This window comes from Coturnix japonica, chromosome Z, assembly GCF_054131305.1.
Source record: "Coturnix japonica strain WE chromosome Z, WE-NBRP24, whole genome shotgun sequence".
Classification (NCBI taxonomy): Eukaryota; Metazoa; Chordata; class Aves; order Galliformes; family Phasianidae; genus Coturnix; species Coturnix japonica.
This window is the reverse complement of record NC_140702.1, coordinates 60,627,098-60,654,266: the sequence shown is the minus strand read 5'-3', so window position 1 is coordinate 60,654,266 and position 27,169 is coordinate 60,627,098. Positions and strand designations below refer to the sequence as shown.

Below are 27,169 nucleotides of genomic sequence, written 5' to 3'. Positions count from 1 at the left end.
GAGCGGGCGGAGCCGCGGGGCGGAGCGGGGCCACAGCCAGCGTGTCTCCGCCCATTTAAAAAGCAGATACCGCCGAGTTTACTGAGTCACAGAATGACCCGGGTTGGAAGGGACCTCAAGGATCATGTAGTTCCAACCCCCCTGCCTGGCAGGGCCACCAGACATACACATTTACTAGATCAGGTTGCCCAGGGCCCCGTCCAACCTGGTCTTGAACACCTCCAAGGACGGGGCATCCACAACCTCCCTGGGCAGCCTGTTCCAGGACCTAACCACTCTCCTAGTGAAGAACTTCCCCCTGACATCCAACCTAAATCTTCCCTCTTTTAACTTAAAACCATTTCCCCGTGTCCTGCTACTGTCAGCTCTTACAAAGAGTTTACTCCCCTCCTGGGAGTAAGTTCCCTTCAGGTATTGAAAGGCTGCAATGAGGTCACCCCGCAACCTTCTCTTCTCCAGGCTGAACAAACCCAACTCCCTCAGCCTGTCCTCATAGGGGAGGTGCTCCAGCCCCCTGATCATCTTTGTGGCCCTCCTCTGGACCCTTTCCAAAATCTCCATGTCTTTTTTGTACTGAGGGCTCCACACCTGGACACAGTACTCCAGATGGGGCCTCACAAGAGCAGAGTAGAGAGGGACGATCACCTCCCTATCCCTGCTGACCACCCCTCTCCTGATGGAGCCCAGGATCCCATTTGCTTTCCGGGCTGCCAGAGCGCACTGCTGGCTCATGTTGAGTCTCTCGTCCATCAGGACCCCCAGGTCCTTCTCTGCCGAGCTGCTCTCAAGGACAACTCCTCCCAGCCTGTACAGGTGCCTGGGGTTCTTCCGGCCCAAGTGCAAAACCTTGCACTTTGCCGTGTTGAACCTCATTAGGTTCTCCTGAGCCCAGCTTTCCAGCCTGTCAAGGTCCCTCTGAATGGCATCCGTTCCCTCCACCGTATCGACTGCACCACTCAGCTTGGTGTCATCAGCAAACTTGCTGAGGGTGCACTCCATTCCCTCATCGATGTCATTAATAAAGATGTTAAAGATCACCGGTCCCAAGACAGACCCTTGGGGGACACCACTCATTACCGGCCTCCACCTGGACATAGAGCCATTGACCACCACCCTCTGTCTGCGGCCTTTCAACCAATTGCTTATCCATCGAGTTGTCCACCCATTAAACCCTCTTCCCTCCAATTTGGAGATGAGGATGTGGTGGGGGACCACGTCAAAGGCCTTGCTCAGGTCCAGGTAAATGACATCGGTTGGCAGAACAGTGCTTTATTTAGGCCACTGCACACAGACAGGTGTAGCGGATAGAATACAGGTTAGGCAGGTAGGCGTCAGCGTGCAAGGAGCCAGGACACAGCGCTCACACACAGGAAGCCGCTCCTCTCACCTCTGTCCTGTTTTCCAAGTGGAAGCACAGCAGCAGCTGCCTGCGTCTGATTCCTGGTGCTCACCACAGCTAACCACCGTGTGGTGCAGAAGTGTCAGAAAGGTTAAAACCTCATGCTTTAGCAAAAGTAGGATAGAACGTATCAAGTAAGGGCAATCTACAATCAAACACCATCTATCTTCCCCAGCTAGAAGAGATTCCGAATGGTGAAATCTTTCTCGGCCTGTAGAACAACTGCTTTTAAAGATGGATCTTTCGCCCAGTTGATTTGGCATCCCAATATGAGATTCTGCAAGACAGAAAAATATAGTTTAAAAACTACAAATGTCTTCAAAAAAGATCAAAATGTGGACTGTTGGCTTTTGTTATCTGCTTTTTTTCTTCCTCAGTTTGGAAGTGCTGTGCCTCTCATCTTTGTATTACATACATACTTCTGGAAGATGCGTTGTATCTCTATAGTTTTAAGGGAACAGAGAAATGGACATTAATAGGCTGTTTCTAAACTCTGTACATAATTATTCCAAAGAAGTTTCTAGTAATTTAATGCTTCTGGTTTTTAAAAACACGATTATGTTAGGAGTTACATTCAGCATGCAGTATGTCATCTTTTTGCAACACAAACTACAAACCTGCTTCTGAAAGCCATGACATTACCTGGAGTATGTGTTGAAGTAACACAGTCATCTTCTTTTCGTGCTGTAAATTCTTATGGATAAGCTTCAACTTGTCAGTAACTGTCATTTTCACTACTTCCTTTTTATTCTTCGTTGTGGTAAAAGTTTGCATGGCCTTCACTGCAGACTGCTTCAGAGCTGCTCCATTATGAGCAAAGCAAAGCATTCAAAAGGTGATTAGCAGGCAGAAGACATCTAAGGCAGTTCTACTGCAATAGGCCAAACTCACTCCATCCCTCCCCTCCAACACACCTGCCATGAGGAATAAATGCTGTGGGTATCTGGTACCAACATACACTCACTGGCTCCCCAGCTGCTAACAGCATGGTCTGTGTTTCCATCAGACATGGATGTGATTTGAACAGCCATCCCACACCCTGTCTTCATTTGACACAATGTTACAGACAGAGACATTTTAGATCTTTTTCCCCTTTTTCAAATTTGATGGAAGACAAACTCAAAAGTCACACAAGGGACACATGGACAATACCAGTAATATTACCATGTTTAATAGAAAACTAGGATAAAAGTTAGAATGAATAATACTTTTAAGGGAGAGGTCTTAAATAGAAAGCATGCTACTGCTTCTGACCCAGTATTCCTTCCCTTATTTCTTAAGATATTATCAATTTCAAATCTAATTTTTTAAAGTGATTTCAAATCTAAATTTGGCCCACTATAAGCATCCTGAATAACAAGACCTATACTATTATACACGCTCTTACTAGGTAAACCCACTCCTAATTCACAAGCATTTCACAAAAGTACAGTTTGACGAAAACATATCCGTTAGGCCTCTCATAATTTTTATTCCTGCATTGAGAATTTCATAGTTACTTAATATTTCTAAAATAGCAGTTTAAGATACAAACTGTATTTTTAATTACAACACAAAACCAATACATATATACATAAAACACTTACCGTATCTTTTCCTTCTAATGTCATTCAATTCCTCCCTAATCGCACGTGTTTCCTGAAAGAAAAAAAAAAAAATCCTGGACTGTTATCTCCTATAAATATCGATGATGCCAACTCAGTCTGCAGAAGCAGGTAAGGGCAGCTTTAGAAGCAGACTTCCACATTCATATGAAGTATTTTGCTAATTTTAACACCCCTGGGAACCACATATTTAGTTCAAATGACTTGTGCATTCCTGTTACTTTAAACTGTGCCTATGTCCATACTGAAGTCGGCGGGCCTGTGCTTCTGCAACAGAAGGTACAACTGACACTTACCTGATGAGCTTGAAGTATTTTCCAGTTAAGATTGACGATGTCTCTCACTGTTTCCAGGGTCTTTCTAACAAAGGAAATAGTTACATTCTTTACAACCAGTATGATGTGTCAACAACAGAAATGCTGTAACCAAAGTTATTTATTACGATTTTTTATTTTCATTATTGTCCTTTACTGACAGCTCAGGCTGGCAACAAGGAATTTGCTGAGAGAAGCCTGAGGGCTATCAAATGGGATTTCAGGGGGCTGGGGAGATTAGTTGATGGAGTGGGAATACAGGTGGTATTTTTCTCTGTCCCTTCAGTGGCAGCAAGGGACAGAGAGAGAACCAGGAAGTCATCTCATTAAAGTAAGACTAAGAGGCTGGTGCCATTGCAGGAACTGGGGCTTTTTTGATTATGGGTTGGTTTACTCAGCGTCTGGCCTGGTGTCTGCAGACAGGTCTCACCTGTCTCAAAGGGGGAACAGATCCTAGTCCAGAAGCTGGCAGAATGTATTGAAAAGGCTTTAAACTAATTATCAAGGGGGTATTAAGGCTTTCTGGAGATGAGCCTTTGGGGGAACAATGCTGGGGTTGAGGCTGAGGCAAATGGCAGCAGGCAAACTATGACTTAGCTGCTATTATGGAAACGTAGTGGAATTGCTCCCACGACTGGAATGTTGCAACGGATGGCTATAAGCTCTTTAGAAGAGATGGACATAGAAGGAGAGGCATGGCTCTGCCTTAGAGGCCTCGAGGCTGGGAATGATAAGTTTCAGTCTCTAAAGGTAAGGATCAGCGCAGGACCAACAAGGTTGACATCCTGGTGGGGGTGTGTTTGTGTTTATAGGCTGCTTAACCAGGATGGAGAGGCAGATGAAACTTTCTATGAGCAGCTGGCAGAAGTTATGCGATCACCAACCCTTGTTCTCATGGGGGACTTTAACTTCCCTGATATACGCTGGAAATATAATACAGCACAGAAGAAGCAGTCTAGTATGTGGAAGTTAACTTCCTGATGCAGCTGATAAGGGAAGGGAAGCTATAGCTGATAAGCTATTAGGGAAGTGCCCACTAGACCTGCTGTTCACTAGACTGGTGGGAGGTGTGGAGGTTGGGAGCTGTCTTGGAGAGCGATCATAAAATGACAAGAGTTCTCCCTTCTTCATGAAGTCAGGAAGGGGGCCAGCAAAACTGCTACCTTGGACTTCTAGAGGGCAGCCTTTGTACTATTCAAGGCTCTAGAGTCCCTTGGGATTCATTCCTGAAGGGTAAAGGAGTCCAGGAAGGCTGGATGCTCCTCAATAAAGAAGTCTTAGAGGTGCAGGGGCAGGCTGTCTTCCTGTGCTGTAAGATGAACTGGAATGGAAGAAAACTGGCATGGTTGAACAGGGAACTTTTTCTGAGGCTCCAGGAGAAAAAAAAAGAGTGTCCATCTCCTATGGAAAAAGGGATGGGCAACTCATGGAAAGTACGAGGAAGTTGCTATGATATGCAGGGAGAAAATTAGAAAAGCAGAAGCCCAGCTTGAACTCAAAACACCCTACCGTGCACTATCATCATTTTGTTTCATTTTCTTCCTCAGAGCGTCCATAAGCTGGATCCTGTGGGGTATAAAGAAGAGACAAACCAATGATGAAAACTGACAAGAAGTTGAGAGATCTAAATTTAGGTAAATAGTAGAATTCCAAGTTTCTATTTATACCTACATTGGCATTGGAAATGCATATTATTAAAAAAACAAAACCAAAACTGACCACAACAGTAACTTTCAAATACTGAACTTGTGAAATACTGGAGCTTAATTCTCAAGACAAGAAAAGTGTATCAATCAACCATTTGTAGGAGTAACAACACACTTCTCTCTTGACAAATATACCTCAGACACCATTAGTCCCAGTCTGCAGGAGGGAAGCTAGGCAAAGGTAGGAATTCAAATGAACAGCCATGCAACATAGGAGACACACAACTACCAACCTCCACTCTTCTGTAAGAATTTGTAAAGTACACCCAACAGCTTTGTTTTCTGACACACACAAACTGCTTTTATGTTATTTGCAGGATCTCAGAGGCTTGCACGTGCTCCTATTTATTTTTCATTACTCCCTATGGTATCTGTGTTTCTGTTCCTGATGTTTCAATGGTGTTAAATCTCTCACGTTTGCAACACGCGCGACATCACTTTGAAATCCTATTTTAATCAGAATCATGCAATTGTGCGTTCATGTGCACACAGATAAAGCAGCAGAAAGCCTCCAAATAAACAGGAAGAAGAGCCATCTACCTTTGTAAGACTAGTGCTTTGCTTTCAAAGGCAGTTTTTACTTTATCTACTTCTTCCAAATTTTCATCGGCACTGAAAAAAAAAAAAAAAGAAAGTGAAAAAGAACAAAAAAATGTAAAATCAATCTCCAGTTCTTAACTTGCCTTCTCTGCATGCCTGAAGTATGAATCTTCAGTGAAATACATTACATTAATTCCAGCCATCACCAGAAGGACTGTAAATGTATGTTGTAGGAACTATGGCAGATACAGAACTATACTAGAAGATGGAGAGGAATATCTAGAATATGGTCTCTGGAAGAGTGGGCGAGCTACTTATGAGGATTACAGGTATGTAGTGAAGTTGTGCAGGGAGAACATTGGGAAAGCCAAAGTGCAGCTAGAACTGAGCTTGGCTGCTAAGGTTAGGGAGAATAGTAAATATTTTTTTAAACATGTCAATAGCAAGAGGAGGGCTAGGGAAAATCTCCATCCCTTGTTGGATGCTGAGGGCAACCTGGTCACCAAAGATTGGGAAAAGGCTGAGGTACTTATTATCTTCTTTGCTTCAGTCTTCAATAGTAACACTTGTAAGTTCCTGGGAACACAGCCCCCTGCGCTGGTAGATGGGGAGGGAGAACAGAACAAGCCCTGCATGATCCACAGCGAGATGGTTCTGGACCTGCTTTGAAAGCTGGATGTTTACAAGTCCATGGGGCCGTTTGGATGTGGTGCTCAGATATATGATTTATATGGTTGTTAGAGTTAGGGTACTGTGGTTAGGCTGTGGATGGACTTGATGATCTTCAAGGTCTCTTCCAACCGGGGTAATTCTATAATCTCTTTGCCATAATTCCTTCACTTGCTTTAACTGAACCCTTATGTAGTAGGGATCGCTAACGAGGAGCTCTCACCAAACAGTAATTACCAAAAGAGCATTTCTAGCGCATTTTAACTGAAGAATGGTTGGGAACCGAGCCGACAAGTTTGACCGTAAGGCACGACATACCTCTGGGCAAAGTCTGCTTCCACGTCCCTGTTGCATTCTTCATCTGCAAAGCAAAAGCGTCAGTAAAACACCACAGAGTGAGACGGGGCGCACAGGGAGCGGAGCAGAGCCTGAGAGGGCCGAGGGGAGCCCGGCGGGTCTTACCCTGCGGGCACGCGGTGCTGAACTCCATCACCAGCTGCTTCACTTGGCTCTTCTCGCTGCAACGGAGCGAAGGACGCCATCAGCCCCGCTCGCCCTCCCGCCCGCTGGTTCTCAAAGCCACCCACCACCCACGCGTCGCTCCCGCCCCGCCACACGGCACGAACCACAGTTGCTTCACGGCGTCCTTCGCATTCGGATCGGCCGCCACGGCCGCAGCGCTGGCCCCGAGCCGGGAAGGCTCCTTCAGCCGCGCCGCCATCTCTCGCTTTCAAACAGCCCCGCTCCCGCCCGCCATCAAGCACTTCCGCCCGCGCCCGCGGCCAATGGCGGCTCCCGCTGCTCCGGGCGGGGCGGGGCGGCTGTGGTGTTCACTCATTACCTCAGGCTGCTAACCGCCGTGTTCGCACTCATTCACTAAGAACATCTTCTTTTAGAGTCTTTTTGATTCTTAGTCCTTCCAGCAAACAAAATAAAGCGTCTGCAATTTTTTTATTTTTTTTTTCCCTTAAGCTTCTCACTGTTAATGCGGATTTATCCCCTTAAGGAATAACTTGATATGAATTTAAAATGGTAGCATCTATTTGCTCTGATGCAGTAAAATTAAGTTTTGTAGCTCAATTTTTTCAGTTTCTCACTGCTAAAATACATCTATAGACATGTCGTTCCATACTTAAGACAGCACACGGAATATACAGATGTTCATCCACCAGTGGTAAGATTTCTGTTTAATGAACACCACACAAGGTACAGTACTTAGGATTTCCATTATTTTCACATATACAGCAAATATTATAGTCCTTATTTCCTTTACAAAAGCATCTTGATTCAATCTTAATACAGATAAAATGCTTAAAAAAAATCAAGGCTATAGTACATTTTTTTCTGTACATGTATGTGCAATATCCCCAGACAAAAAATAATACAGACATGGAATCCTACAGATCTACCATCTACCTTTTGGCTAGAACAATTTTTGTCACATTATGTAAGTCCCGTCTTTGTAATATTTCATGGATTCCAGATGTTGAGTCATTGCAAGGACATCTTGAAATCCCGTGCTGAGGCCAGACATGTGTTGAAAATAGGCTTCCTTCTCCACCTGGACAGTCAGGTTGTTTACTCCAGCATCTTTCAGAATTGCTGTCACCTGCACATAACATTAATTTTACACTTTATGAGCATATCACAATAACCTACTCAATTCTCACTCTGAAATACTGCAGATTAAAAAAAGATTTTCAGCTTTCTGTCAGAGTAAAGACTTGCATGCAATTTCTGCACATTCTCAGCACGACATATAAAGGAACAAACAACCTTTGAATGTGTTTGAGATAAAAGCACCCAAAGTTAACAGATATTACAGAGTCAGTAACAAACCCATGCTGGCATCTACATTTGCCTGTTTTGAAACATGGAACTAACCTCTTCCTCCCCTTCTCACAGCAGATATAATTCTACTATCCATGTTTCCCTCAGCTCTTTGTTTGTTTTGATAAAGTTTTGGCAAACAACACAACCAGGGCAAGTACAGCATTAGGAGCCAGCTCTAAAGCATTAAATAAAAGCTTACAGAAACATCATAACAGAGTAAGAAATAACGTGAAAAAAAAAGCTTAAAAACTTTGCACCTTACCTGCTGTACAATTCTCTGCTCCATCACATCTGACACCACTTGCACATGTATCGTACCTGCCACAACACTTGCAGAATGACACCAAAAATGAGGATCTCTGTAGGATATGACTCCATCTATTTTCTGAATCTGTGAAGAATTTACATGATTTTCATGAACACATTTTAAATTTGCACATGTACATGCACACTGATAACTAATACTCCACAGGAAAACAAAGCTGCATTTCCAGCTAAGTGACAGAGAAATAACGTAGCACCTGGAGGCCAACGTGCTATTGTCAGATACCAGATGTTACAACCCAAAGAAAACCAAGCAGAGGGCAAAATGAAAAGGGTTGACTTAAACACAACTGCAGGAGTCTCAGTAACATCTATGGACAGACCAACTTTGGCCTGCACTTTAAGTCACTTATAGGGTATCTGTCACATTGTTATTCAGGATAGGTAACTGTACAGTTACCACAGCTGTACGTTTTCCAGAAACATATTTCCATAATTCATCATTTTTAGAAATTGATCACTGCACTGGTGATCTGCCTGTCCCTACTGCCTGGTAGGGACATAGCAGCCTGCATGATATTCTGTTCTGGATTCATAGCTAAAACAGTGTTGATAACATGCAGTTTTTTTGACTGCTGAACACAGGTTGTAGATTCTGGGCAGCCTGCTCTAGCTTTTACCTAGCAGCTGGCCATCCTGCCTGTGGCAAGGGAGTTGCAAGTAGGTGATCTCTGAGGTTCCTTCCAACCCCAGACATTCTATGACTCTATGGTCAAGAGTTCCTCTTTTTCCCAACCTTGATCCAACACAGCAAGTCTTCTATGGGTGCACCAGAAACTAGGAAGAGACACAGCAGGGACAGCTGACCCAGGTGGCCCAGAGAGCTGTTTTCTACAGTACAACAACATAAAAAAGACTGGGATAGAAGAACTGACCTTTTCTAAAGCAGCATGCAGATCTTTCTCTTGTTCTGGAGGTATCCTCAACAAAAGCACTTGACAGGCGTCTTTCAGTAGTGGGATAACACTGAGAAAAATCAGTGTAGCAATAAAAAGAGAGCAGAGGGGATCAGCTATCAGCCATCCAAATTGCTGAATAAATGTGGTAGACACTATAACACCCACACTGCCAAGAGTGTCTGCTAACACATGCAGAAACACACCTGAAAACAAAACATATTGAGAGATTAAGAGGAACACCGCTGCTTAAGATGAATATAGATGTTCATTAGCAACAAATTCACTTTTATGACATTGGCCTCCCTCAAGCACCTGCCTAACCTGCTGCAAAATGAATCAAAACATTCAGTTTAAGTAGTATTTAATTAGAAATCAACATTGGTAGGAAGTACACTTCAGTAATCTAGGCAGACATTTACAGATGAAGCCACATACAAACACAGTCTTATTTAGTTCGTGGGACTTGTATAATAGGGATCAGTCCTTATTGATCTTCAACAGAATAGAAAAAGATCACTGTGAATGCACTGGGCTGTTCGTACTGACAGGTATTAATCTACCATTTGTTTTTCTACAGCCTAACTCTGCTCAAAGTTTTAAGAAGATTGTCTACATACTCTAAGAATAATTCTTTTACTGCTTTAATGGCTGGCATCATTCCCAGTGTAAACTCAGACACAGTATAGAAAAAAAATATCTCTAGTCACTTGTAAGACTAGTACTTACTGACTGCCAGGATTTAAAAGAATGCTGAACAGTGTTAGAGATGGGCAGATATTACAATATAATGCATGAAAACAGAAGAATCATCTTAACTAATGACTGATGGAAAGTAATCTATGAAACAGAAGACGACTCTTAGCTAAAATGCATATGCTCTGACAAGCTTACACAAAAGTTCATTCTTTTATAGACTTGTATAAGTGATGTAGTTGGTAAAGAACTGCCTTCTAACTGGTAGGGAAGAAGAGTCTCAAGAAGTAGCTGTTCTAAAATTATCTCTATACATTGCCCTTCTCAGCTTCCAATTTTAGATCTGGAAAAAAAATTCATCTTTACCACCTTATCTTCTGAATCACAAATAGAAGCATAATGCTTCATATCCCAGACTGATAGTCTGCATTTGCTCTTCTGCTTCTTTATCACTTCCCCCAGGGCTTTCACAACCAGCTGTAACATGATACCCAGAAGTATGGCATTAGCTTTACAGACAGAGACATACTACTTGCATTTTGAGATGGCCCCTGGACTTAGTAATGATAGCTTCAATTTTTGTTCAGTAAGGTTTTTGATGACTAAGGTTATTAATGTTAATAGAGACTGAAGATTAATGCTTTGCATTGATCCTTGGGTATCACCCACGTCTCAGAAAGCCATGTGAAAAAATAATTCAAGTTAAACTCACTTATGAATGAACACTTTGAGAAATAAATGTATGCAATATTCTGGAGGGAGATTTCAAGAACGATACGCAGTACTGGGGTTAAAACTTAAAAACACCAAAGTCTGCTATAGACCAGATCTGTCATTTATGATTCAACAATCCATACTTGCCTCTCATGTTGGTATTCATGCCTCCTCCTGCAGACACATGGGAATGTCCATGGCTGTGCCCATGGTCATTGTGGGAATGGCCATGCCCATGACTGTGGCTGTGTCCATGGTAAGAATGGCTGTGCTCATGTGAATGACAGCCTCCACGAGAAGCCCCATGGGAATGTGCATGGCTAAAGGCACAGATGCCAACCAGGTTTACGATCAACCCTCCAACAGAGACTGGCTGTGAGAGAGAGAGAGGTATCAGATGTCACTACATATTCCAATCCAAAATCCCACCCAGCTGCTCACACCAAAACGTAGCACCCGATACCCACACAGCATGAGAAGGTGGTAACTTAAGTTTCAAGTAGGAGATTGTTGTTTTTATTTACTTCCAGAAAGAGAAAGTGGTTTGGCTACAAACTTTGTGTTGCCCTCATTCATTGGCAGGAAAAAAAAAAAGTATATAAATCTACTTAAAACATGCATAAGCAGCTAAAATTGTAGTTATCTGAAGATATCCACTTCCACTTTACTGGTCGTGATTTTTCTCTCCCTGCATTTTCTTCCACTCTTCTCTTTAAAAACATGTGATCTGCAATAGTTATTTTAGCTAATCCACTAGTTAAGCAAATACTACTCAGGGGCTACCAGGCCTTAAGTTAAGTCAGGCCTTATATCTAGCAATGCATACATCTAATTGTACCTATACAAAAATCTTTGTTAACCAAATGGCTAGAAGAGAGCACAAATTAATGTGTGTGGGGGAGAATAACACAAATGAAACCACAAGTATGATAACTGGGGGCTCAGACGGTCAGAATTCTATGATTTAAAAATTTGGTTTGAAGAAAATAAATGGTAAGAGTTTGGAAGAAAGCAACAAAAGCCTGAAAACTTGCCTAGGGCATGGAAAGTGGTGAGATACGGGCACTGTTATGTTTCATGAGTACTTGTGCCATAGCATAAGTATGGTAGATAGTGATTGTATCATCACTATCACATTACAAATCCTGACTAACTTTTGACATTTCTGAGAGAAAAACACAAAAGCTTTTTTGCAGTGACTGACACTGGTATACACAAAGCAGAGCCAAGTTTAGTCTTGTACAGATTACTTTCTCAGTTTCTATTTTTTGCTGTTGTTGACGGCCATTTAAAAAGATCAGAGTTTTAACATCTTTGAAAAAAATTAAAAACAACGTTAATAATTAAGTTACATTAAATCCTATATATTTCCATGTTTAAAATTACACGCAATTTGGATTATAAGATTGTAATTATCCCCTGAAGGGCCAAGACACAGTTTAGATCTCTTGAGCATGCAACTATAGTCTCTTTTCTTTTCGAAGATCAAAATAAACAAACAGTTAACTGCAAAACAGTATTCATATGTAACAATAAAACTTACAGTTAGCATATTTGTGTCAATGTCTGGAGGGTCTACCAATCTGGCCACCGATTCCATGAAAACAAAGAAAGCAATTACCATCAAAAAGAGGCCATTAATAAAACCGGAGAGAATCTCTACACGTCCATACCTGAAAGACAGTATCAGAACTTTTGAAAGCAATGAACATGTATCCTGTACAAATTTCAAAGTTATAATGTATTAAACTTTAACATATTTAATATACATTTGATATATTTTTTCTTCCTTGGTCCTGTGAAATCATAGCTTAATGTCTGGGCTATTTATTTTTGACTTGCAACTGTCCATAGATCAATAGCACCAAGTTTTACTAACACTAATATTTTTTAAAGTATACTATACATGTAGGGCTTCAGGCTCAGTAACTTTTAATTACATTAGTGCACATGAAATCCCCACATGAACACTGACCTTCAATATGTTGTTAGAACATATACACATACACTGTACATATATACAGAGAGAACGTTTCTATATAATATTTACAGTGAAAGTTTTATTTGTAGAGACTAATGCTAATCAAATCTTATACAGTTTTTAGCTGTGGTAACAGTGGAATGACATGAACACGAATGGAATAGAGACAAGACACAGCAAAAGAACCAAAGAAGCATGCACAATTAAAAACATCCAGAACATATCTTTACAGTGAGACATTTTGAAAAAAAACAAGTAGAATAATTTTTGGGTATTCTTAAATGGATTTAATATACATACCCATAGGAAAATATACGAGTTGCTTTCCATCTTGTCATCAGAGCTGCAAAAAGCCCCATCACTAATGCAGAACAATCAAAAAGCATGTGAAATCCATCAGATATAAGACCAAGGCTATTGGTCCAGACTCCATAAAAAAGCTCCACAAAAGTGAAAGCCTGAAATGAAAAGGAATTTAAGTTTTTCCTGGAAGATTAAATTGTAATTTAAAGTCTTGGCAATTGGCAGGAGAATCTCTTTGTGGTATGTTTCCTAGTTAAGTATCTAAAAAAGGTAGTTGTTCTTCATGTCAGTCTAGCCAAAGCACATTATGTAAAGAATAAAGTATCAGTATCTGAGTGGCTGAAATAAGTAACCATTTACATATTCTAGTAATTGGCCAAATTAATTGCTACCAGTTCTAAAGATTCCAGAACAGAAGAATTAAAAAACAAACACCTTCTCTGACTAGCAGACTGTTTCAGTATTGGAAGTTAGTGTGCAGAAGGATATACTTCTCATTTATTATTCCCCATTAACTGTCTGCCTGCATACTTCTCTCATCTTTCAAATTCCGTAATGCAATTCCTTAAAAGTTTAAATGGATACTTCATTTTTTACCGCCTATTCTCTTGCATAACTGGCAGAGATCTTTGCAAATTTTATCAGTCTTGCTTACTGACCAGCCCCTCCTTCTTCAAGATAAGGGAGCTAGAAATAAAAATTGCTAAAAACTGTCCAGTGCAAAATTACATTACTTAATCCCACTCTTATTATTTTGCCATCCTTGGGTACAAAGGCCTCATTAGTTCCATCTAATCTGCTGGTAACATTTACATACTTCAGTATTGAGCAGAACCCTATTACTCTTACACACACTTACTTGCTAGTAAACTAGTTACACACAGAATCAGTGCTCCGCTGTGATAACAAATCAGTGTAACTATCCACTGACTGTAAGGATAGCGTAAGAATCTCCTATTTTAAGACTCTATCTAATGAAACTACAGTAACAAGGGGCCCTTAAAAACAAAGCAACAACTAATCAATCAGTCACAGGAATCATTCAAGGAATAACTCTTCATACTGTATAACTGATTTGAAAAAAGCACAAGCAGACTTACCAGATTTAGGCACAAGAAATAGAAGATCTGCCTAGAATCATACTCCTCAAGAATCTGTTTCAATGACTCCTTAATAAAACGGGGCAACGACTGAGAACTCTGCTGTATTGCATCACCCATGAAGTTATACAGAGGAGTGCCTTCAGGAGAATAGCCAATAAGGGTGCCCTTTTGCCCCTTCCTGGAGGGGGAGGACAGGATATTGGCTGCTGCAAGGAAAGCATTAAAGTTTTCATTTTTATAAACTAGAAGCTTATAAACAATTTGTTGCATCATAGTCATAAATAACATGAAATTTTAAGGTAGTAAACTGATTGTCAACTTCATCTTAAGGCTCACCATTACATTTCATTACTAAGTAAGATTAGATTCATTACTTCCTCGCAGACACACTGCATTGTTTTTCTGTTTGTTTTTTTTCTACAGTAAGAGGGTGCAAAGTTGCACGCTCTTTTTATCCAAAAGAATCCACACAAACTCATTCAAAAGCATTTTGTGTACTGCTATCTTCTCAGGGACTTCCAAGTAACACGGATAACAAGGTTTTTTAAAAGAGAAATATGAATACGTACATAAAATGAAGAAAACAGCACTCACTACCACTCCTCCAGAAAGTACGTGTTCTGTGCTCTCATGGTGTGCTGGTCTGTTCATAGCTCGAAGCTGGTCTGTTATTGGATGTGTCCAAAAGTTACCAAAAAGCAGTGCACTAATGAATATAAGAAAGGATCCGTATCGAGCACATTTAGAAGATTCCATCTTGACAGAGCATATGGACTCCACATAGAAATCCAAAATCACAACAAAAAAGATGACTGTTATAAAAGGCATGATGAGAGAAGACCAAGACTCCACTTTGCTCTGCAACAACAGAAAAAAACAAAACGGCACATTTCAACCAGGATTGTTTACCATTATACCACTTTCTGCCAATCCACCTCCATTAAAAATCCTTTCAGCAATCCATCAGTACTTTTGTATCTCAAATTGATCACATAAACCATAAAACCAAAAACCAGATAAAACATTCAAGCTATCGAAACATAAATGCAAGTAATAAGCATTCCTGTATTTTATTTGAAGTTTTCATATGCCTGAAAACAATGCTGTACAAAATGCTGTGTTTGCACCATTGTATTAACCCTAATTAGGAGGACATAATGAACATATCTTTTAAATTACAATCTATTCTACTGGGTGGGGGTGTGGGGAGGGGAGAGGAGAAAGCAATGCATTTAAAGTAATTATTACTTGCATAACTTTAGTGAAAGAACCCAGGACATATCTGAAGCTAGATACATAAAATGTTATCACATAAAAGAGGAAATAAAGTTCAACATCTTTATCACTCTTCAACATCTTTATCAGTGACATAGGCAATGGAATTGAGCATACTCTCAGCAGGTCTGCAGGCAACACCAAGCTGAGTCATGCAGTTGATGGACTGGAGGGAAGGGAAGCCATCCAGAGGGACCTGGACAGGCTGGAGAAGTTGGCCCACGAAAACCTAATGAGGTTCAACAAGTCCAAGTGCAGAGTGTTGCACTTGGGCTGGGAAAATCCCGGTATTTATACAGACTGGGGGAAGATCCCCTTGAGAGCAGCCCTGCGGAGAAGGGCTGGATGTGGCTCTGGGCAGCCTGGTCTGGTGGTTGGCGACCCTGCACATAGCCAGGTAGCCGGGGGGGCTGAAACTAGATGATCATTGTGGTCCTTTTCAACCCAGGTAATTCTATGTTCCTATGAAGATATCACACACATTACATTAAAACACAGAGTTTTAATGTAAACACTCTTTCATACAGAGTTCTCGAGGACAACTTTGGTAGTTGTAAATCTTTCATTTAAAGCATTCTGAGTTGTATTTCAAAAGAAAAAGAATTACAAAAAAATGATCTATTTTTTTCTAACATGTGCTTCTTATCTTACCTCTGTTGTCAGAGAGAGGACAATGACCCACGGGCACAACAGAAGAACAGAAACAAGTTGAGATAAAGCTTGAAGACGTTTGGCTCCACCAACATCAACAGAAAGCTTTCGAGAAGCCATGTGAAAGCCAACCTTACAGCACAGAGCCAGTACCAGAAGCAGTACTCCTCCCTGGAAACAAAGAGAGATCCTGTCAAAACTTCTCATGAGACTAATACATTACTCCAAACAGAGTCATTTGCTTTCCTTGTGAACAGAAAACAGAGACAGCATATTTCATCTAATTTATGGATCTCCAACCTTTTGGCTTGCCTGTGTCACACTGAGTGAAGAGGAACTGTCTTGGGCTGCATGCAAAACATGTAGGCTGTTACAAAAGTAATGCCTCCTGTTTATTTCTATGGAAACTATAACAGACACAGAGAGAACAATAACACTATTTGTTAGAGCAAATTTTCAACTATAAAACACCATTTTCCAACACAGTCACCATTATTAGCTATGTGTTTTCACCACTGATGAACTAAAGCCTGCCTGTTGCACTTCTAAAAGTCTGTACCAGTGGAGGTAATCCACTGTTGCTGCTGCCACTGCTGAAATGCATCACCCTCTGCATCACTGTGCTGACATCCACTATTTGGTCTCCATAAATGTTTAGCAAGCATCAATGTCAATAGGTGCCATTTTTTCCACGTGAAGGAATTCAGTGACACAGCTTTGTTTCATGTGCATGTGTCTGATGTCATTTTGTCAAACTGCTCTTCAGCTGCCATTTGTCACACGGCAATAAAATGCAGTGGAATACTGATGGGAAAGTTCACCTTCCACTGCCATACCACCAGCACCTGCCACTGGTGTTGTGGGCCAAAATAATAATGTGGGAGGCATTACTTTCAGACCAGCCCTTGTAAAATGAATCATATAGTTAATATATGTAAGTAACAAGATTTATTTCAGTCTTCTATCTTTTTTGTTAAAGAGTGAGCAACAAAATCAAAAGTAGTGGAGGATATGAATTGTTTTTGTGCAAATAACGCACTATGCTGGTTTGATGGCAGCAGCTGCAATTCTTAGTAAGGTCTCCAGGTGTTCATCAGAGATTTTACTCTTCCTGTACTTTATCCTTGGCAAGAGCAGTTCACAAATGTGCATGCTGCCTAAAAGTGATGAATGAGGTGTGACTGGTTAGGGAAGGAAAGTCTCTCTTTGCTAAGAGAAGGCTTATAAAAGTCTAGTAAAGAGACATGACCAGATTTTTGAGTCCAATATCCAATTGCAACTCTATATACCCCATGTGAAAATTCACAGGTAATGCATTTATGTCAACTGAAAATGGAGTTGTAAATATACAAAAAACAGGTTGTTTTTCAGCAATCTTGATATCTATTCTCAATCAAAATGGAGAACAAGGATACCTATATTTTGCTGTTCATGGGGCTGTGTTTAGTCAGTGTATCACAAGGCATATTTGTCTGGGCTGTACATTACTTGTGGGCTGTTGGTTGGACAGGCTTGCTCTAACTGTTATTCTAGTTATAGCAATAATGCAGCATATATGATTATACCTTAGAAGTATTCACAACATCTTCCATTATAAGAAAAAAAATATTGAAAGCACACGGTCTCAAAGGAGTCGTGTCACTTTGGCTTTGTTCTAATACTTTCACATTTTCATTCACTTAATTGCATTGTAAATTATTTCTTCACAGTATTTCAGTACTCTTATATTAACAAATCAGATACTCCACACACAACATCTTTCCTAGATCATACTTGATTTTTGCAGTTAAGCAGTCTCCCAAACATCAAAGTTATTCTGACATTAAAACTTTCTCAGCTGTTCTAGATTTTTCTCATCTATTTTACTGATCAATACACCAAACTCAGTAACAAGACTAAGCTAATAGTACAACTCAATCCATCTAGCCAAACCTGTAACACTAAAACTCTAATTTACAGTTCCCACCCATTACAATGGGACAACATAATAAGAAGTATCCAAACATGCATCTTCAAATTCAAGTGCCTAAAGGAGAACACTGGGAAAAGACAAAGCAGAAACAAAACACAGACTGGAAAAGTGAGTATGAAATATCTTGTATGCAATGCATTACAAAATCCAAAGCACTGATCAAACGCAGTGCTTCATGATAATTTTAACAGGACTTTTCAACGTATGTGTTAGGGAAAGTTCAGCTATACGAGTATATTGTAGGGACTGGTTTTACATTCTCATTCACTATCTGAGTGGGCTCAGATGAAACCAATCTTGCCCTTAGTCAAGATGCAAAATTTACAGGGCTGATTTAGTTCTGATTTGCAACTGCAGCATTGATCTTTCTTTTTTGATTTCAAATTCTGAGCTCCAGAAATTTTTACCTACAAAACTCAAGCACATATAAACGTACTAAAACATGATAAGTTATTTACCTTGTGATCTGCAACACCCAGGAAAGCAATGACAGTATACAGAACATGCGTAAGAGCACTGTCATGATGTCCCTCAGCTAAATAAAATTAAGGAAGAGTTTCATTTGATCATTATTTTTTTTAATGTGAAAGACAGATAGAGGTTTTTACCATTTCTCAAAAAAGTTTACTTTCACCTTGCTATCATTTATATGATTGTGTTGTTACTTCCTATCCTTACAAACATACTCATTTTCCAGCACACTTTACTATGATGCGAAGACTTGCTGGAAACTTACATTAAAATCATTCCCAATCTACTCTGTGGCTTTGGAAGCATGTTAGTAAGCTTCTACATGCAGTCTAAACTTCACCATTTCTGGAATGACTGCAGGCTACTTCACATCATTTTTCAGCTAGAAATGGTGCTAACATTTCTACTGCATTTACAAACCATAAAAACGACTTTTCTGGTTATACAAGAGACTGCCAGCTAGGCTGCCAACCATATGCTGCACACACTTGGGCTACAGCCATTATGTACACGATTTCCAAAAAACGAAAGCTAATCTGAAAGGTATATAACAATCTACAGTGGTCTGATATGTGCATGTGGGAAGGTGGCCATCAGTTACTACTGAATTTAGAGCACAGGTACAGATTTTATCAACAAAGCAAGCAATGGCATTAATTTGACAACGAATACCAGCATCTATATGAAAAGTAAAATCCTATGCTACAATATTCTCATAAACTAAGATATCTATCAAGAAAGATATAAATACTTGCAATATAAGTTCATTCAACTTAATCTATTTTCCCTACTCCATTAGTAATGAACACTTGCACTAAGCAAGAAGGATACGATGTTCTGCTATTTTAGCCATGAGGTCATCATTATCAAAAAGCAGTAAGCAGATGACAGCGATGATGAAAAATGCAGCACCTCTCGTCTGGAGAAAAAGAGAATAACACATTACAACATCCTGCGACAGTTTGACTTCAAAAATTCCAAGAGATTCCTCCTCCCACCCCCAAGCAAATACTGATGATTAAATACTTTGTATTATCATGGAGTCATAAACAAGATCTACTGGACAGACTGTAGAACTTTGTCTTATGAGAAGCAAAAGCTACACACATGCATGAAGGCTCTAAGAAAGCAGAGCTCTGCAAGTGCTTATATGAGGCTGGGACAAAAGTAATCATGAACTTCTTTACTGCAAGAGTGATGGAGCACTGGAACAGGCTGCCCAGGGGGGCTGTGGAGCCTCCTTCTCTAAAGAGATGTTCCAGGCACATCTGAAAAACTACATGTGCAACCTACTGTAGGGAACCTGCTTTAGTGGGGGGTTGGACTTGATGATCTCTGGAGGTCCATTCCAATACCTACAGTTCTGTGATTAAAAAAAAATAAATAAATTCCCAGCTACCAGAGCTTTTGCTACCCAGATTTTGAAAACCGTATTTTTAGTATCCATCACCTTGACAAAACCCTGAGATTTACAGTTAAAAACTGTTATTACAATTCATCCTCTGAAGTCAAACACAGCTACATCACACTGCTGTCTTGGAAAATCAAGTGACTTCCTTTTACCACTGTTCACTCCATAAAGCTGAAACATTTAAAGGATGAGGTTATCAATCCCTTGTTTCTGACTTCTTAGACACACACCTTAACAACTAGGGGTAACCTAAGATCTGAAGCTCTAAATTTACTGCTAGAGTCAATGGTTAGAAAAAATATTTTCTCCTAGATGAACAGCTTCATGCTGAATGTCCTACCACTGTTTTTGAATTCAGGTGGTCAAGGCTGATAGGTGTCGGGACCAGCTCACTCCACTTAGGGTTGGGCACAATTACAGAATACACTGTGAAACTGCATGCGATGGAACTCAGACAAAGATCTTTGATTAAGGGAAACGCAAGGCCAAAAACTCAATACACAGGTTCATACAGAAACAAAAGCACTCCAAACTTACTGTCAGACAAATAAATCATATGAAAAGCTGCAGACATTGAATAGATCAGGTAAGGATCTAAAAGCTGTGTTGATGGCTTCAGTGCCCAAAGGCCAGGAATACTAAACACATAAATGTCCTTGACATTTATTGGGGTTCCCTGAACCCCAAATCCCTTTACAGAGAAGGCTGCATTCTCAACATTTTTTTACACACCCCAAAAGTTCTCAGACAGCTCTCATGGATCTCAAGAAGCTTCACCCACTGCTTCCCCCTGGGCATCGTATCTCTTACTTCAGGCAGTATACTTAAAATTTCACCACTAACTAAATATTAAAAAACAACAACCCACACAGTTACAATGAAAACAGGCCTAGAACTCTATGTTCTGGGTAAAGTGATAATTTTATTTATAGCATTTAAGTATTTTTTACATCTGGCAAAAAAGTCATCACGTTTAAATACCTTTGCTGGTCCTCCACCTGAGCTTGTGAATAAGACACTAAGGAGTGACAGCACAACCACATCACTGTGTTCAAACAGCAACAGTGTTCTATGGGGAAAAAAAAAAAAAAAAAAAGTTAAATAAACATGTCCATTTAGGACGAGTTCACTTCATAAGCATGATATACTTGAAACCTAAATTTCAATAGCAAAGGTGAGAGATTTATCCTGCTACTTCAACAGCAAGCTTAAACAGTCCAAAAGCTGCATATCTATTTGTCTTCACCAGCAAAGTGACAACTAGATACATCACATAACAACTTCCAGAGTCAGGTAACAGATCAAAATTTGTCATTTATACATTGTATCATCATTTCCTTTGAGTAGTACAAGAAGATACTCAATTGCTCAGGATGGGAATATTACTCCCTTTACAACATGTCCTCCCAAACTAAGTTTCTGGCTCCCTGAAAAAGAAGTCCTGTTCTGTTGTGTGACATCCTGTTTACTAAAATGTTGATCATTTGATAGCCAATGCAAGCTCAGAACCTCTTTACTTCTGACTGGCACACTACCTCCTTCAGGTAGCAAAGGCTGACCAACAAGCCTGAACAGCCTTCCAGGGCAGAACACAATAAAGCAATCAGGGTGAAATCTACCAATGTTCTCTGCTGCTTTTTGCTCACAATACAACCTACTAGGGACCATGCTACTGGTTCTTCTAAGGAAGACACAGCAATCAGAAATCCATCACAGTATTTCTTAAAGAAATCCTATTTTTTAAGGCACGCTTTCTGACGTTTACACAGTAAAGCTTCAAATTATAAAATTTAAAACTTTAAGCTTTAAATTCCCTCTATGTAAAGGTGTTTTTTGAAGTTGTTAATCTTTGTTTTTGTCATTCTTTTATTGCTACCTACTCCTACATGCTAACAAACAGCACAAGTGATTTTATTTGGAAGACGGACACTAATGCTACCCCAGTTCCAATAAAGCAGGGGCACAGAATGAGACCAAAACACTGCCCTGAAACAAATGGGGAAAGGAATTCTAGTCAACCAGCAGAGTAATACAAACTACTGTAATTAGATGTCAAGCTGTGGATTTCAGTTCTATACAATAATGAGTTTACTACTAACATAACAATGAAAACCACAGTCAGTGTTCCTTCTGTATCAGTCACACCAGAAGTTTCAGCACTATCAAGAATTTCAATGGCATTTTTCCATAAAGGAAATGAAAAGATCTACAGAAAACTGTCAGTGTTTTTTCCCAAGTAACACGGACTGAGAGGAAAAAGTATAAAGGTACATCTAAAGTTTCAAAAAATAAGCCAGGGTCTGACAGATACAAGTGAAAAACAAAGGCAAAGATCACAGAAATGAGTTCAAAAAGACAAAACATTATTTACAGTGAATACGTGTTTACCTCAGTGGTCCACAAAGAGTTAGGCCAAAAAACCATAAGAGTGAAATGATACATCCCACAACAGCATGCTTAAAAATTTTGATCCACTACAAAAGAAAGGAAATTTATTATTATTTTCTCCAGAGTTTCAGAAGAAACAACTCAACATTAACATTCCTTTAGCACAACAGCTGTAGAAATGGACCAGAAAACATACGCTCTGCAAGTTCTGCAAAATTTAGAGTACAACTAATTTCTTCTTGCCTACTTGTCAGTTTTCTTTGTTGTTGTTGTTCTGCACATATTATGAACCAGATTTATTGATTATTTTTTTTTTTTTTGACTGAGCACTGGAATCTCTGATATAATCTTCAAGGGAATTCTTTAAAAACCCTTTTACATTGATGCTGAAAATATGCAAGTCTATTTACAAAACAGCATTTTGACAGGTTATCTACTGTGCACAATAAACACATTTAGCACCAGATAAAATATCCCAGGTAAGAGATTAATTCTACAAATATTCACTGATGCATTAAATTCCTGTGAATACAGAACCAGTGGAAAAAAGTTATTTTTTACAAATTAGAAAGTTGCAAATTGAGCACTGCTGTGAATTCTTGGGGTACTGGGAACCCAGCATAGCTCAGAGCAGCTAGACTGGCTTCCCATTCCAACATATGCATCATGCAAAGAGCACTCATGGGGCAGGGGCACACAGCTGGAGCGCTTTTGACTCCAGCCATCTGGAAATTGCTGTTTGGAACTGCTGAAGGCAGCTGTGTAAACTGAGCTATTTTCACCAAGTCCACCAAACAGATGCCTGCCATAGAGCTGAAGATCAGACTTTTCACCATACCTTCTGCAGGAGCTGACAAAATGCCGAACACACGCACTGTGTTTTACAGTGCAGTAGATGCTAAGTCAGTTAAACACTTCTAGAAATTGCAATGACATCAGCCAAGTGGAGCAACCTTTGTTCCTCCTTCTGGGTGACTTCTGTTAACAGCCACGTTGTCAAGAATATCTAAAAAGACGTAAGTTATTACTGCACTTCAACTCACCTGACGCTTTGTTACCACTTTTCCAGAAGAAAATGGTTTTTGAAACAAAACCATAAAAAATGCAGACCTGTTAAAAGGAGAAAGTTTTCTCTATTAATATATTAGCAGTCAGCTTTTTATTCAGATCACCGCTAAGTAACTAGGTGTCTCCTCACACCAGGGCTACTTTACAAGTTTCCTGTATGTTCTTCACTACGTCACATTTGCTTATCGCATTTTCCCCAATGCATTATTTATCTCAGATACTAGTAAAAACTTGATGATAAGTAGACTCTGGTTCCAGTCAATTTTACATATAAATTTTTCAGAGAACAGCCAGAGACAATATCTTGACAAAGCCCTGAGCTGGAAGTGAGCCACAAGGGTCATCAAATCCACATTTGATCACCTGAAATTCAAGCCCTATGTCGGATAATACTATCCACACATTCTCCAGCCTCTCAGGGCTGTGACCACTGCCCTGTGCAGCCTGTTTTAGTGCCCAACTAACTTGCAATGAGCCTTTTCCTAATCCCCAGCTGCCCCTCCCCTGTCACAGCTCCATGCGGTTCCCTCAGGCCCTGTTGCTGTCACGCTGAGCTGTTGCTGTCACACAGAGCAGAGCTCAGCGTTGCCCTCCACTCCCTGTGAGGAGCTGCAGCCACCATCAGGCCTCCCCTCAGCTCCGCTGCTCTGCACTGAGCACACACAGGGGCCTCAGCCGCTCCTCTAGTCCATTTGTGGCATCCAAAACTGCATGCTGTGCTGGGGGTGAGGCAACACTAGTGCAGTGCAAAGTCAGACAGTCCCTCCCCTTAACCTGCTGTCAATGCTCTGTTTGATGAAGTCCACCTGTCGTTTACAAGAATTGAAATAACTGATCTCAGAGAAGTTTTTAGTAGAAATTTTACTAGAATATTACTAACAGATCTTCTGTTAACAAGATACATGCCCAAAGGCCTCCTTACATATGGAATGCTGAACACAAAGTTGTGTTAGAGATCAATGTTTCTTCCTCAATTGTGACCAAGAGTAAATGATGGAGAAAAAAAGGTGACAGTTTGGGAACACTCCAGCAAGAAGCCCAGAAACTTAAATAAATTGAAATAAAAGGGAAAAATGAGGTTCCAAACTCTCCAGTGCTGCCAAGTTTATTATAGAAATGCTCTTCCATATCATATCAGCTGAACATAAAGCAAGACCATGCAGAGTGCATCCTAACAAAGGTGGATTCTGTATACTTGCCATCAGTTTCTACACTCCAGTTCTCAGGCAAGAATATCAGTTGAAACTTGCAAGAATTACAAGAACACAGGTTTGCACAAAAAGTCTCCCACACCTTAAGAAAATTCAGGCACATGTGAGTTTCCTACACTCAGTTCCGACACAGCACCACTAGTTACCAAGTAGCAAACATTCTGCAATTTCTGAAATCACTCTGAGCACATTAGGAAAACACTGCTACAATCACAGAGTTTCCTGGATCCACTGCAGTGTCTTTTGCTTTGTGACTGATCTACAGCAATACAGCAGAGGGCATCATCTTGACACCAACACATAATTCTGCGGCCAAAGCGTGCAGTGCTGCAGCAGACAAAGCTTCACCTGTGGCGCACTCACCCCAGCTTCACTATGAAAATAAACTGCACCAGATGGACTGCTTTCAGAAGATCGTAGGATTCAAACAGGCCCACCGCTTTCAGAAACTTGGCGAAGCACAGCAGCACGATATACCGAGTTAACCTGTAAAAGCACAGCACATCTGCATTTAGGGCACCGCTTCCCTCACTCACTCATCACCCTCGGTTCCCACCACCAAGGACGAGGCCTGACAAGGCGCCGCCCGCTCTCCCCAGCGGCAGCAGGGATCAGCAGGGATGGAGGCAGCGGGGCGCACCGCAGTCCCCTCACCCAGCGCAGCGCTCGCCCCAATCATTACCGAGAGCTGGGCACATCCACGGGCCCCAGCACGCCGCCGCCGGCCAGGGCCTGGCTGCTGTACTTCTCCTCCATGCCGCGGAGAAGGAAGGAGCGCAAGGGATGAGGCCCGTGGCCGGGCGAGCGCTCAGGGGCGGCGGCCTCCCCGGCCCCACAGAGCCCTCATCCTCAGCGGGAGCCAAGGCAGGCCCGAGGCAGGCCGCGCTCCACAAGCACGCACAGGGCGCAGGCGTCGCAGCGGAACGGGCGGCCACGTCCGCAGCCGAGGGAACCGCTCACTGCTGCGAGCTGGGGGAGAGCGGGGGACGGAGTAAAGGACGAGGAGCGGAGAGACGGCAAAGTTCTCCCCCGCTCCGCGCCCGGACAATGGCACCGCCCGGCAGCGCGTCACCGCCGCTCGCCGCACCCCGATATCGCCGCCAGGTGGCGCGTTGCCGCCCGCCCTGAGATGGGACGGGTGAGGTGATGGTGGTGCTCCGGTTGTGGGATCAGCTGGGCGGGAGGATGAGGTGTTCTGAGCCGGATTGCTGAAGGAAGGAGGGTTTCCCGAAGGAAGGAGGGTTTCCCGAAGGAAGGAGGGTTTCTCGAAGGAAGGAGGGTTTCTCGAGCTAACGCGCTTTTTAGGTGTGGAAATGCTCCTACACCAGTGGCAGCAGCATGGGAAAGAATCAGGAGGAGTTGGAAGCCACGGCACAATTAAAAAACTGACCCGATTGCTATCAAGGAAACTGTCACGGAGTTATCTAGATCGATCTATGTCTGTGACAGGGGGCAGTAAGCCCGTGGGCCCCTTCACTTCCCTTAAAAAAAATGGGAAGGGGAAAGGGGGAGGGAGATGGGAGCTGGACTCAAGGAAACAAACAGAGCAGCAAAAGTGATCTAAGGAGGAAAACTTATTTTACTGTGATATCAGAATGCAAGATGACACAATATAATACAATCTAATTGAGATTGAGGCTAATAAATAAAATAAGAGAGAATGTTTCTGAAACTGAAAGGCCTACTTGAATGAAAGCGTGCATCTTGGAAACACACCTATATCCACTGCCAGCCTGTGAGAGAGAACAATCCGTTGACTTCTGTGACATACCTTCCTTCTCTGACCATGAAGTCCCCTGGGATATGTAGTTCTTCTCTTTTGAGAAGCAGGTATCTGTAAAAGTTGTCAGTCCAAGGAACTGGAGTATTATTAACTCTATAATTACGCATACTGTACGTGGTGTTATGATGTGGACTACCAACAGCAAAATTACAAAACCGTAACAGAAACATGGAATGAATTGCACAACTGGAGCATAGTGATCAAGGGATACAAGCTTTTTTAGGAGAAATAGATGGGGATAGAGGGGCAGGGGGGTTGCTCTCTGTGTTAAGAAGTGGATAGATTGTGGAGAGCTGCCTTCAAGAAACAGCCATGGTCAGGTGAAGAGCTTGTGGGCAGCAGCAGGAACTGGTCCACTGAAGGATGTCTGGTGGTCTGAGTCTGCTGTAGTCTGCCTGATCAAGAGGAGCTTGTGCATGAAGCCTTGCTATTAAAGGCTCTCATCCTGAGGAGGGATTTCAACCAGCCAGATGTCTGCTGGGGAAACAACACAGTGGGCTGCAAGCTTTCCAGGAGACTCCTGAAGTGCGTGGATAAATGTCAGGGATTGCCCCAACAAAGGACATCTGATGTTAAGGGGTCTACTACAGGCTGTGTGAATCAGGCGTAGCCTGTGGATGAGGCCTTATTGCTTCAGCTACAGGAAGCATTGTATTCGGAGGCTTTCATCCTTATGGGAGATTTCATCCATCCAGATGTCTATTGGGAGAGAAGCATGGTAAGTTGCAGACAATGCAGGAGAGTCTTGAAGTGTGTTGATAACTTCCTGGTCGAGTGTTCTGCAAATCTACCTGAGGAGAACTGTTACTGGATCTGGTGCTCAGCAATGCAGAGGAGATAATTGAAGAGGTTAAGAC

At 41.5% G+C, this 27,169-nt stretch overlaps 2 protein-coding genes and 1 long non-coding RNA gene across 4 annotated transcripts in view; 1 reads left to right on the top strand and 2 right to left on the bottom strand.

The window, feature by feature from the left end:
• Window positions 1-1,253: 1,253 nt before the first annotated feature.
• On the bottom strand, window positions 1,254-6,990 carry CENPH (centromere protein H). Of its 2 annotated transcripts, XM_015848599.3 has the most exons (9): window positions 6,859-6,990; window positions 6,695-6,750; window positions 6,551-6,593; window positions 5,564-5,635; window positions 4,827-4,883; window positions 3,300-3,363; window positions 2,986-3,037; window positions 2,042-2,199; window positions 1,254-1,676 (listed from the first exon to the last, which is right to left on the bottom strand). In XM_015848599.3, the coding sequence occupies exons 1-9, from the start codon at window positions 6,951-6,953 to the stop codon at window positions 1,575-1,577; spliced, it is 699 nt and encodes a 232-aa protein (XP_015704085.1). In that variant the 5' UTR covers window positions 6,954-6,990; the 3' UTR covers window positions 1,254-1,574. The 2 variants fall into 2 exon arrangements, with proteins under 2 accessions (XP_015704085.1, XP_015704086.1); XM_015848600.2 differs by lacking the exon at window positions 5,564-5,635.
• A 402-nt stretch (window positions 6,991-7,392) lies between these two features.
• SLC30A5 (solute carrier family 30 member 5) lies at window positions 7,393-25,441 on the bottom strand. Its single transcript, XM_015848597.3, has 16 exons — window positions 25,212-25,441; window positions 24,893-25,015; window positions 23,294-23,360; window positions 22,251-22,336; window positions 20,844-20,931; window positions 19,283-19,370; window positions 18,439-18,515; window positions 16,009-16,179; window positions 14,652-14,940; window positions 14,080-14,288; window positions 12,977-13,134; window positions 12,239-12,368; window positions 10,843-11,068; window positions 9,265-9,491; window positions 8,328-8,456; window positions 7,393-7,841 (listed from the first exon to the last, which is right to left on the bottom strand). Exons 1-16 carry the CDS (start codon window positions 25,283-25,285, stop codon window positions 7,671-7,673), a joined length of 2,313 nt encoding a protein of 770 aa, XP_015704083.1. The 5' UTR covers window positions 25,286-25,441; the 3' UTR covers window positions 7,393-7,670.
• Window positions 25,442-25,692: 251 nt separating this feature from the next.
• LOC146754119 (uncharacterized) overlaps window positions 25,693-27,169 on the top strand; it is a 72,641-nt gene continuing 71,164 nt past the window's right edge. Inside the window, exon 1 of the long non-coding RNA XR_014939755.1 lies at window positions 25,693-27,030. This is a non-coding gene — a long non-coding RNA (uncharacterized LOC146754119). The remainder of the gene's footprint in view (window positions 27,031-27,169) is intronic.

What these genes read in the sequence shown, in the direction of transcription:
- CENPH (XM_015848599.3), bottom strand. Translation starts at nt 6,953, where the DNA reads ATGGCGGCGCGGCTGAAGGAGCCTTCCCGGCTCGGGGCCAGCGCTGCG. An exon ending in AAAGCACTAGTCTTACAAAG is followed by an intron (nt 4,884 to 5,563) that starts GTAGATGGCTCT and finishes TATACCCCACAG; the next exon opens with GATCCAGCTTATGGACGCTC. An exon ending in AAATACTTCAAGCTCATCAG is followed by an intron (nt 3,038 to 3,299) that starts GTAAGTGTCAGT and finishes TTTTTCTTTCAG; the next exon opens with GAAACACGTGCGATTAGGGA.
- SLC30A5 (XM_015848597.3), bottom strand. Translation starts at nt 25,285, where the DNA reads ATGGAGGAGAAGTACAGCAGCCAGGCCCTGGCCGGCGGCGGCGTGCTG. An exon ending in ACTCTTTGTGGACCACTGAG is followed by an intron (nt 20,932 to 22,250) that starts GTAAACACGTAT and finishes TTTTCCCCATAG; the next exon opens with AACACTGTTGCTGTTTGAAC. An exon ending in ATTTCTTGTGCCTAAATCTG is followed by an intron (nt 13,135 to 14,079) that starts GTAAGTCTGCTT and finishes TTTTCATTTCAG; the next exon opens with GCTTTCACTTTTGTGGAGCT.